General features: G+C 42.4%; 1 protein-coding gene across 3 annotated transcripts in view; it reads left to right on the forward strand.

The window, feature by feature from the left end:
• Nucleotides 1-524: 524 nt before the first annotated feature.
• The window catches only part of LOC128765639 (neuropilin-2-like), a 76906-nt gene continuing 64816 nt past the window's right edge, over nucleotides 525-12614 (forward strand). For all 3 annotated transcript variants that reach the window (XM_053876524.1, XM_053876525.1, XM_053876526.1), the window contains exons 1-2: nucleotides 525-1235; nucleotides 10289-10469. In XM_053876524.1, the coding sequence (XP_053732499.1) occupies nucleotides 1157-1235; nucleotides 10289-10469 (260 nt within the window). In that variant the 5' untranslated portion in view covers nucleotides 525-1156. The remainder of the gene's footprint in view (nucleotides 1236-10288; nucleotides 10470-12614) is intronic.

Consider the following 12614-nt stretch of genomic DNA (forward strand, 5'->3'; position numbering starts at 1 on the left):
GATTTCATCTAAAGCATGGTTAGCCATGGATGGTTTGTAGTTAGATTTCCATATCTGTGCACATGCATGCACACTAAACCTGACCCTCCAGCTGGAGGTGGACCAGTTCAACAGGAACTGACACCCGTCTCCAGGAGCTACTATGCACTACACCCGTGCAATAAGAGCTGTCTCTCTGAGTTCACCAACAAAACCCAACGGTCTCTAGTCCAGACATGATCGATCTGCTGGTCATTAGCGAGACTCAAAACCCCTTGATTTCTTTTGGCGCCACCACGTGGAAGTAACAGGGACTGCTTTAAAAAGTAACTGAATCAAACGTTTGGATTTTTTTTTTAATGTCATAACGATTTGAGGGGGTAAATGAAGAGGCCAGTGGAGAGTGGGGAAGGAACGGAGGATGGAAGTGCAGTTGAATCATGAGGGGTGATGCGGAGGCGGGCCGAGGTGCCTACTGTAATCCGATCCACGTGCACGCAGCTGTGTGCGCGCTCAGCGCGGCAGAGGACTGAGTGAGTGGTCGTGCTGCTTGTCACAAACCCGGCGGAGGTCTGAGAGGACGGAGCCGACTGCTGAAGCCAGCGGAGGGAGAGAGAGAGAGAGAGAGGAGCGCGTGGAAGTGCGGTCACTCAGTCCGGAGGAGAGCGCAGCACATCCACGCTTCTGTACTCCGGAGTGGTTTTACGCACGCGAGCGCAACAGCCGAAGCGCTCAGGACTTTTATAACGGAGATGCGTGGAATATTACCCTGGTGTTTCTAGAGCGTTTTATTTATGAAGACATTCGAGGGGACCCCGCGTCACCCCAGACCTTTGCCATATTTGCTGCAACTTCTAAGTGATGGCATCAGCCTCTTTGAGTCTCTAGACATCCCGGACTGGTTTTGACTTCTCCTTCGTTTGCGAGTTGGACTCCGCGCTCTCACGCGGCTGTCGGATGTTTGTAGTTTTTTAATCGCATTTTATTTTAGGTAAAAGAGCTGACACGTAACCGATGCACACAAGTTGCCAACTGCACGGACACGGTTGGATTTGGTACCAAAATCGCATCCCGTTTGAAAGAGGCAAAGACTTTGGAGCCAACGTTTATTTCTAAAAAGACCAAATAAACCGTGACAAGGAGGAGACGACTGTGATCCACGGCCGAAGCGGGGAAGATGGATTTACTGTCATCATGGCTTTGTCGATGTTTACTGCTCGTTCTTTTACCCTCTCGCCTCAAAGCGGAGGAAGGAGGTGAGTCCGACACTTTCTCACTTACGTCTAGGTGTCAAAGTGATGTTTAGACTCGGGTGTGAAACTTTTCCTTTCACCCGAGTCGCACATTCAAAGTCGCCTTTCTAATGCGTCCTTACAAAGACGGCTTGCCATAAAACATGTTGTGTGAACAGAAGCACAAATAAATATACGCCCGCTCAACTCCGATGTCGTTGTTTACACACTCCACGGAGTTAAGTTAAAGTGCACTGTTGGCACAAAATGATCAGACACCTGCAATACAATTTGTAAATGTGCGAATAACCGTATTTTATTTGAGTAAGACTGTGGTGACTCTCTAACACGCCGCTAGCACAAGACATCGACTTCACAATAGGTGGCATGAATGAAGTTGCAGCCGTGAGAGTGACCTCCGCAGCCCCTCGTCTCCGGGCTCCGCTGCCGCGGCGGAAGGCGCGCGCTCTGTCCCGGTCCTCGCAACTCTTTCGTTTCCAAAGTTGCGCAAACTATTACTCTACTTTTTTTTCGTCACATTGAAGCTTTTTAATGCACACTCTTTGTGTATTCTAAAACATTACGTTTTAGCTATAATTGTCAGCAAAAGTTTCTAGATGTCACTCGCCCAAACCTTGGAACTGACCGTACGTTTGATGCCAAAATCCGGGAAAATTCACCTGGATGACGGTGAGTTTTTATTTTTTCAAGACCAGAACGCGCACTCGTACTGTATGTAGTAGGAGTGCGCGAAAGGCTTTAACACAGTCCTCATGACTTGGATTGAGCGGTCAAGTCGGGCAAATTTTATATATATATATATATATATATATATATATATATATATATATATATATATATATATATATATATATATATATATATATAGTTTTTAATAAGAAAATAAAAGTTGCAGCTTTATTAAAAATTATCTTAATTTTGAAGCCACTCATATAAGCAGTCAGCCAAGTAAATTCTTCAAGTAATTCCTTGAACTGTTAAATCTCCCAAATGAGAGAGAAAATATAGGTGCAGCACTCATGACTGTAGCCATCAACTCTGAGCAATGTCATCGGCCTAAAATTTGAGTGGTGAGGCTGATAAAGAGAAGCGTTGTCGTGCTTTGTAAAAGCCATTTTTGTGTGTGTGAGGCTTATTCACTGTGCACTTTCAAAGGGCTGCCTCACCAGAGGATTGCTACAGTTTCTGTTGAACAAGCAAGAACTGATCTTGTATTCCGAACTTGAATTGAAATCAGATCAGTCACGGCGGTGTGCCAACAGAGTCTGATCCCTAATCACTTACTACACTCTATTACTCGTTGATTTTATTTTTTCCTTCGCTGGATTTTACATTTCTTTCATCTGTGTAACCGTGGAAAAACAGTCTGAAAAAGTTGGTTCTCCCACCAACAAGTTCAAATAGCTTGAACTGGTGATGTGAACTCTTGTTTTTAATATGGACTTAAAAAGACACACCTAAGTTTACATGTGGTATGAGCAGAATGAGGCTTTTACTCACAGTGAATGGTTAATGGGAAGGAACTCTGCTGGTAATGTGTGGCTGCTTAGAAAGAGAAAGGGGGTGAAGCAGGGGGAAGGAGGAAGTTGCCGAGACAGAAGTAGGCACAGAAGCTGCGAGAAGAAGCAGCAAACGAAACGGAAGAATGATTTTTTTCTGCCTCGCTGTTTGATCCTCTTTCTTCATTCTGTTTGATCACAGCTGCGCCTGGAAGCGAGATAAACGGACATAATTGGCCACTCAAGACTGGCTGTCTGCCTCTATAGATGCGCTGCCGCTATGTGCTTGATGATGAAACTGTTTCAAGGCGACACAGAGGTGGGCTGCCGGTGGGCCCACAGGTGTATAGGAACAAGGGGGTTCCTGTAGCACCATCCTCTCCTCAGTACTTTTAGTGCTACTTCCTTTTTTTTGGAAAGAGTCAACAGTGCTTAGAAAAGTATCACAAGTGCATGACTCACTGTTTCGCAAAATAAAAGCCAAGTCAGCAGTTAAAAGTGCCTTGGACGCTACCAACTTTGAAACGCAGCCCAATGCGGAGTTCAATCATGATGCGGTGTGGCTGTAAAGTTTGGCCTCTATTTACATAAGGTCTCATCGATATGTGTTGTGATCTTAGAGAGAATGACAAGCGTCAGCAAGGGCTGTGACTGTTTAGGCGCTGTTGTGCCAAAAGAAAGAAAGAAGGGAGGAAAAGAAAGTGACAAAATATGAAAGGGAAACTTGAAAAAAAATAAAACCGAAGTGAAGTGAAATTTAAAAAAAAAATTCAAACGTTTGTACATTACAAAACTTATTTAAAAAAATATGTATATTTTTCTGATGTATGCATATTTTCTTCTGAACTAATAATAATAACTACTAGCGCCATATCATATTGTTGTTGATGTGATCAGTTCTTAGCTTCACTATAATGCGAATGCATCATGAAACCTCCTCCTGTATGTATCTACAATGGTTTAAAAAAACAAATGGAATGCAAACAGGTGGCTCATCTCACGTCTCTACTTCAGTGGACGACAGCGCTCCGGAGACATGATGGTGGAAACATTTAATTCACAGGGTTACAACCCCTTTTCAACTTGAACTTCCTGCAGAAATCTATGGTGTGCACTATCATTGGATCCTGATTTTTCAAAGGATATAAAAACTAAGAATACCATAGTAAACATCCACTGGATTCAGTATTATGACCCAAGAATGGTTATTTTTAAAAATATATTTATCTATTTATTTTGGTCAGACCACAAACAGTTAATCCACTTTCCCAGTAATTCTTAATTTCTCCTTGTTTTATGTCCATTCATTTGTGTTTGTGATTAGATTCTGAAAGTCAAGTACATAAAGAAAATTAAGAGTGCAGGCATCTATGTAGTCAACGGTCTGTACCTGCCTGTGTCACTTCCAGTAACATATGCCTTTTCACTTTAGTGCTGTGGCACTTTGTTTTAATTGAAGAGCTGGATAATTTGATTAAACAGAAGAAAAGTGAGCAATGGTATCACAGATGAAAGGATCATGGAGCTCAAGAAGTAGAATGCAAGCGAGAGAGCGAGCGAGATCATGAGAGGGCATTTGTGAAATGAGAGCAAGGCAGCAGAGTGTGAAGGAGCAGTTGAGTGCAGTCACCTGTAGAAAACTCATCCTTCAGTGATACATATTCACAGACGGGCTGGACGCTTCACTTTCATGTGGCCGTGGGTACAGTGCAAACAAGAGGTTCTGTTGCTATTGATGGCTTTCACGTGATCTGTAGAATGAGGTTTCATCATGAAAAAATGTTAAGTGGTTTTTGTCTTTTAAAGAAGCGGTCAAAGTCATTTTTTTTGTGCCAGATTCAATTCAACATCAATGAATTGAGCCATTTACGTTTCAGAAACAATGATGTCAAAGAGGGAAGAGAGGATAAGTTAAACATATGAGATAAAACCCATTAAGATTAATAGGCCATGAGCTCAGCCTATTGATTATTTCTGAAAATAATGGTTGAGCTCAGAACCAACAAAAAATGGCTTTTAAAAACATTGGCCCTAATCACAGGTTTCCAAACGTCATATATGTATTAGTCTTACCCAAAGGTCTGGTGTGGGTGTTGGCCAGCCACGATATCAGGATGCAAGTGGTTTGGCCCAATACATTTCTTGAACTGTATTGGGAAAAAATGAAAACAGAAAAAGAAAAGAAAAATTGAAACCACAAGGTTCCAACTGATTTTCTCACTGGCGCCTCCATGAACTGGTGCCTGATCAAAGGGTGGCCAGTCATGGACATGAACTCTGGAGAGAAAGTGATATGAATGAAACAAACTTATATGAAATATGAATCAAACCTTTGGCTGTTCATGCTGAAGTAATGGCAAATGAAGCCATACATTTTATCATTTTTTTTTTTCGTTCTTGACTCTTCTATTCTTGTAGGTTTTCTGTTTTGTGTAGCCATTGAAGTCTGAGTTGTAAGATGCCGTCATGAGATGTGGGTCGTTCAGGTACCAATGCAAAACTTGCATTGATTGCTGACATCAACAAACTGTTTTGATGAGAGCAAATAAGCATCTGGCCGATTAACCTTCAGCACGTTTTCTCTCTTCCAGTGCTGTCCCTTTTTCTTGTTTAGTAAAAGGACAATTAGTGTCCATCCATTGGGATGTTGTAATTACATTTTTCATGCCATTAGAAAACTGTTAGTATTATAGCGTCGTCATTGGCTACTGCTAATGACTGCAGCAGTACGAGGAAGGGAGCATTATAGCATGTGTCCTGTGAAGAAGGGTGAATTGGTGGAGAAGTGTTTTTGCCATCACCTCCTCGAGTGTGTGTCTGTGTGTGTCTCAGCCCTCTGTGTCCTCAGCAGTCCCCCAAGAATTGAGCAGAGCCGTGCTGAGCCACAGGTTGTTTTCCTCTTTCTCTCTCTGTTCACGCTGAATCATCTTGTTGTTTTTCCTCTTTCATGGCACTTCACCTCTCCTATAATAGCACGCTCTGTTTCTTTCTCCACACCTCCCCGAGCCAGTGTTTTCCCTCGCTCCGATTAGGGAGACCTCCCTTACCTTCTTTTCGTCCCTCTCGGCTATGGTGGGAAATCTCTTTACTGTTTCTGCCACTCACTGTTTTGTTACTGTCTGTCGTTTTCTCCTTGCTGTCTGCCAATCCGATGATTTCTTCTTCTTCCCTTTGCTTGCTTTCAAAAGATCAACATCTCCATTCAAACCTCTTGTTAGTCTGAGTCCATTCATGGTATCTTTATGCAAACATGGATGAATAGCTTCAGCTCAAGTGGATTTACTCTCACGATTACGGGAATGAAGATGCCAGTTTCTTTTTGCAGTGGGTTCCACTGTTCAACAAATAGATGCCATTAATTTTGTATATTTCACATTCAAGACCTGCAGCGAGGCAAAGCCTAACCTGAGTTTGCGTTTTCAGTCTGAATCTGCTGACTTTCTCTTTTTAGATGATGAGAGACAGATGTTTTGGCACAGGTTTGCACTTCTTTCCACCCTCTTCTGCTCGCTTCTGCAGTCTCCTCTATTTCTATTTTAAGATAAGGTTTGCACGGTTTTATGACTAAAACCTAAATCCAAGACATTCATCCAGATTTGACATTTAGACTGTTGGCGTCAAGGTTCCAATTTTTTGGTGCCTTACGCCATTGTGAGCTGTATATCAGACTGAAATATGGTTTTTAGTTGAAGGCCTCAGGGTCCACTATTGTTACGTCCTGGTTACAATTTTCATGCTTCACTAAGTCGAGTTTTGCTGCGCCAAATGATTCATGGGATGAGGTGAAAATGGATGAATGTTGCTATCGCACACTGGCAATTCATTTTTCTTTGAATCTGGTCATACATGGGATCTTATTTGGCAGCGTTGTTGAGAGTGCTTTGATCCTACTTTGAACAGTTGTAAAGCAGGGCTGTGTCATCCAAGCACCTCATGTTTCCATAAGAGGCTGCTGTGATTTGATTATAATAATGCTTTATGCGTTTATTTATCTAAACAGGCAAATTTTCAAATCACCCATGATACATTTGAGATATAGAGTTTGGTGGAAATCAGTTGTGGGAATAAGTGGGCTTTAAGAGCAGAACATGGCGGGAAATTCTTCCTGACAAAGCTTGTGCTTGTTGATGAGAATTGTGTTTTTCTCTTGATAATGCTTCATCCATTCTTCACTGGTTAGGAGCACATAGTCCATGGGCAGGTTTGGTCAATGTCCTCTCCATTTCCAGAACCAGGAAAACAAACCTTTAATCCTGGTGAGCATCCGGGCGGCATGTGCCGCTTATGCTGCTGTGTGAGAGCGAGAGAATCGTGATCTTTCAGTCAAACTGAACATGGAAAACATTCTAGGTTAGGCCTTCATTTTCTGACCATACCTGATGATGTTAGCGAAGCACATACGCAGACAACGCCAGTGTCCGCTTACAGCCATATTCCTGTGCTTCACGGCATCATTTGGAGCAGTGAGGTCTGTGGCTAATATGCCGGTCTGCCACAGAGAAGCCTCACTCTTTACAAGCCTTCTGGTTCGCAGGCTGAGATGCACATTCTCACTTCCACACATGCACACGTTTAGTGAACCACTAATGATTCCATTATGGACTGTGGCCAGTGGAAGTGAAGGCAGCGTATGGTCCAGCACATTATTAAAATGTTTGTGGACTGGGACATGAATTCAGAAGGAGGAATTTAGCAGAAATCTGAGGAACGAGGTGGGAAAATTTGCATTTCAAGCCCAAAAAAAAAAAAAATCCCTGATGATTTATGTGGTTTCCCATTGAAGCGAAGTAAGAAAAAAAAGAGATGTATGTGCGTTCTGCAGGTTCCACATTTCTCTGAGTTCATCTGTCTTCCGTTTGTGCGTGGAAGGAAAAGTTGCTGAATAGGTGTTATCAGGATGCAATACTAAACGTGGCAGAGAGCCATAAATAATGCAGTGACCTGTCTTAGAATCCCTGCTTGGCTGCTTAGCACCATTTACTGCTGCTTATCCTGCTGCTATGTGTCTGTGTGCATGTGGTCTGAAACCAGTGATGTCTAAACCAGAGGGGGGAAGCAGAGTGGTTTTGTTGTGACGCTGCAGATCAGTGCACACATGCTGCTGTGGTGTAACAAAGTCAAAATGTATGGCCCTCTTCAAGATCGACATTGAGAAGCGGACATTTAGTCGGAATGCTCAAGTGTTTTTATGAAGTAGAATCTTTGAAACATTGATGTTAAGTATCATTGTATGTCCAGTTCAAAGAGTGAATTCAAAATCATTCATCTAGGTGTTTCAGGCTCAGCCACGTTCTGTCTTATGTTCTCTTGTTTCTTAACCTTGACATTTGCTCAGACATGTTCCCTGTACTCTGCATTTCATCTCTCTGGTGGTGAATACTAACTAAGGTCCCTGTACGCTGTATGCATGAAAAATAATTGAGCATCATATGAGGATTTCAATTATACTGTCACAACTATTTTTGCGTAAATTTCTAACGGCATAAAATTCTCCATGAAAAAACAATCTCTGCAGTAATAATAATATCCATGACACTTCCAAGTGTATGTTTCCATATAGTCCTCATCATTTGCATTACCAATGTTCATGAGGACGGGTCGGGCCACAGGCCAGTTCCTCAGTACGCCAGGAGGCCAGTCCATCCCTCATTATGTTTTAAAAGAATTCATTCTCTTGTCTCCTTGTTTACGGCTATGATATTCACTAATATTTAAACACCATTCTGCAAGCCATATTTATATGCCCAGTTAACGTCCGCTGTGCTCATGCACATTTTGAACTTACAGCTCGCTGTGTTGTGTGCTAAAAGCAGGGTTTGGCTGATGCTGCTGTGAGATTCCTGAGTGGTTAAACACAAATCCAGGTGGTGCTGAGATGAAATACGTTTGGCTGGGTTACACAGGCCATGAAACTCAACTCCCCGATGACTTTATGTCTCTAGGGAGACTGGAAACAGAGAGGCAATGGCCAAGACTACTTGTGACACACTGCATGTGATGGAGCTGATCGCAGGTTTGGAGCAGTTGCCAGATTAAGATTCCTGTGTTTGGATCACGGTGAGGTGCCCAAACATCTGCTGCACTTTGTGAGAATTTATTTTAAAGCCCTTGTCCAGAAAAAAAAGTGTTAATGCCAGGCTTACATGAAACTTGCAGAGTGTTAGTTTACAGTAGCAAACCTATTAATAGCATTGAAATATGTTGTATTTTGCTGAGTTGTTTGAGTTGGCTGTGTCACCCTTCTCAGCAGAGCAGCAATAAATAACAAATCACAACTGGCAAGCGGTTTGTTGACAAGTAGATTCACACATTCTTACATTAATCCTTGAGTAGCATGAGCTCTGAAGTTCGGTTGTTCAGTTTCAAAGTCTGTCTTGATCACCAGAGCTATGATTCACGTCGGGACACCTGGCACTTACCAGAGTGGAAAACAAGCCACTGCTTCAACTTCAACTGAATTGTTAAGTATTTAAAAGTCAAGAAGCTATTGTGTTTTCCTGACGGTTTCAGCTCTTACTGCTGCTCTTTTTAATGAATGAAAAAAAAAGCAGCTTAACAAAAGCAGCTCGCCTGTTCATGAAGAAGTTGAACATATATCTTCCACATCCTGGACAAAGAGGAAGTTCAGTTCACACACATCTTCGACACAGTCAATCAAATGCTGCACAATGGCTGCCATGGATCTGAAACAGTGCCGTTGAGTACATGGGACGTGTTATGCTGTCTGGTGTCACAGATAAATATGAGTTAGCTGTCCGTGTCCTGGTCCATCTGCGGCCCTCAATGGTCAGCGTTGTTTATGACACGACACAGACATTCGACTGCTGACAAGTGGATCCGCTCGCTGGCAATAACTGTGCATCTGGAGAGCTCCATCTCCCAGTGAGTGTGTACAGGAGCTACGCGCACACAGAATCGCCATTGTACGGTGGTGATGCTGCAGTGACCTTTGACCTCGTGTCCACTCTCTCTCACACACACTTCTTTGTTGATGACTTCCTGTAACTGCAAACACCACTCTTATCTCTGTTTGCCCCAAAACATGGACGCCATGTAAATCATTTCACTTTCACTGACAGTTATTCTTGCGCAATTTGAGTAAGACAGCCTTTTAGTTGAGGTGGCATCTCGGAAACTGGACAGGTCGCTTACATAGAGCCTTACAGAAAACAAAAAGTGTGACACTTTTTCACATTCATTGTAGTAATATGAGTGTCAAATTATAACCGCTGTACGGCTCAAAGCTTTATTTGAGTTGTGATTGATAGATTCTGTTCAGTAAATTCAGTAAAGTATGTTCTTAAAGAGCGTGGATAAATGTCAGAAAAAATTGAATAACCAGTCATTGAAAATCAGACTCACTGAATATACTAAACAAAACTGGCCAAAAACAGTCAAATACCAAGACTCAACATATAGTCATGAAAAACATTGCGTTTGTCCACAGATGACCCTGTAAACTACTCGACCACCTGTTGCTTTTGATATTCTGGCAGCTAACCATTTTAATTTCATGATAATGTATTCCTAATATGAATTTATCTCTTTGTACCTCAGCGTCAGAGCCCTGCGGCGGAATATTGGATGCCAGTGATGCCGGCTACATCACCACCCCCGGGTACCCGCTGGAGTATCCGCCTCACCAGAACTGTCGCTGGGTCATCACAGCGCCAGAACCCTCCCAACGCATCGTCCTCAATTTCAACCCCCACTTTGAGATCGAAAAACTGGACTGCAGGTAAAGTGGAAAGAAGAAGTTTGGGAAAAACAACTTCCAGTCTCTGCCCGACTGTGTTCGCTCAAACCTCTCTCCGTCTGTTTCCTTGGCGCTTGCTAGCCCATAATAATCACAGCGAGACCTTCTGTCGTCCCTCATCTCTAATTATCAAAGTTTAATTACAACACATTGACTGTTCCAGGATACTTTCACACTCTTGGATGACAGTGGGTTCACACGCTTTTGGGTGGTGGAGAGGAATTCAGCTTTAGCTGCGTGAATTGGAACGCGGAGGGACAGATAAGTGAGACAGAAGGGTAAACAGGCATGCTGGGATGTAATGGAATCATGCTGCTCCAGAGCTAGGAGACCAATTTGGGCTCAAATGGAGATGAATGCCTTCTACTCCGTGGTGTAAGTGGCAGGATTTGATGCTTCAAAAGTTACATGGAAAACAAGTTGTAATGGTTTCGGGTGTGGTTGTCTACCTGTGTGACTTGTCCAGTTGTCCAGCCGTCCAGGGTGTCCCTCCTCTGGGGAATAAGTTGAGCAGAAATAAATGAATAGTTCGGTGTGTTTTAGTGAGCCGGTGACTGACATTAATAATTGATAAGTTTACAAAATATTGTTTAAAAAATTCAATACTAAATGTCTGAAACAAACCGTTTAAATGACACTGAAACTGAAACCAACCAAAGAAACACTGTTTTCAACATGTTCTCCTGTTAGCAACATTTCGCTCACATGAATCATAGATGTGACAGTGTGTCTGCTCAGTTTCCTTGGAATTACAGGCATTACTTTAGCAGAACATTAATATTTCACCAGTCTACAAGTTGTATGGCTGGGGAAAAAAAAATCTTTCTTTGCTCCTTTTCCCATGCTTTTCAATCCTAGATTGCAACTGCTACTGTCCTCCTCCACCTCCTTTTGAGTTGATGAGCAATGTAAGTGTCATGCTAGCTGCATATCCAGCTAATAGGTTGTTATTTACAAGTGTCCTCAAGTATTGAGCTATTTAGGTCTGTAGCCACCCAACGCCGAAAGTATGTGTGTCTGGATATGTGTGTGTCTGTGTGTGTGTGTGTGTAAGGGAAGATTGAAACTGATCTGCTGGGTCAGGGGGCACAGGGGCCAAGGCGAGGGAGCAGAGGGTGGGAGTGTTTTTGGACGGCAGACGTATGTCACCTCATGATTGTCAGCGACAAACTTGATTCAAACCACCCGCGCGCCAGACTCACTGCATCTCTTTTGGGCTTGAAGACAGTCAGCTGCCTGTCATGGCTCTTGAGTTTATGACCCAAGAAAATCTCAATATATTTTAGCTTTTTTTTTTTAGGTTTAGTAAAACACTGTGTGCATTTCTTTGTTTCACATGTCAAATCTAGAATATTCCAAAATAATCCACATATCATCATTGAGTTGTATCTCAACAAGGTACATGAATGAATTGTGAGGAGACTACTATAAAAAAAAAATTGTACACATTTTCATACTGAATGTGCCAAATGGACCTTTTATGCACAAGTGGAATCCTGACTTTGAGCACCGTTGACAAACATTATTAGTTAAGAACAAGAACATGTCACTCTTTCGTAAAATGAGAAACCTGACAACAACAACTTATGAAAGGTTTTCTGCAGCATCCACTGTGTCCCAGGACACCGGCTGAGGTTTATTGTGTAACTCGGATGATAAATTCTTATCTATCAGGGCCCTGATTGCTATTTAAGATGGTAATCTGTAATCTATAATGCAGCACAGTTTGCCGGGCACTTCCCGGCTGTGCGGACCAAATCGATGGCGGCCGAGAGCGCGAGCAAGGTTTTTTATGAAGAGTCATACAGGAACATAGACAAGTCCTGCTCTCTTCTAACGAACAAGAGCACATCAGTCATAACTTTCCCTTTCATTTTCATGGTATTAACGCGTCATACTTGTCAGATTGTTTACTGTCACATGCACAGGCCAAGTGCAAACAGGAGATGTACTGTATATGTCGGTTTGAGACAAGGATGTGTGGAGCAAGCTACATAGAAATTTACACATTTGATGATGAAAATACAATTGGATTAATATGTTTCACTTGTTCTCAATGAGCCCTTTTAGTGGGATTCATCCATTTGAACTGGCATTTGTCGTCAAAACCATTCAGTTAACTATTCA

This window comes from Synchiropus splendidus, chromosome 10, assembly GCF_027744825.2.
Source record: "Synchiropus splendidus isolate RoL2022-P1 chromosome 10, RoL_Sspl_1.0, whole genome shotgun sequence".
In the NCBI taxonomy this organism is placed as follows: domain Eukaryota; kingdom Metazoa; phylum Chordata; class Actinopteri; order Syngnathiformes; family Callionymidae; genus Synchiropus; species Synchiropus splendidus.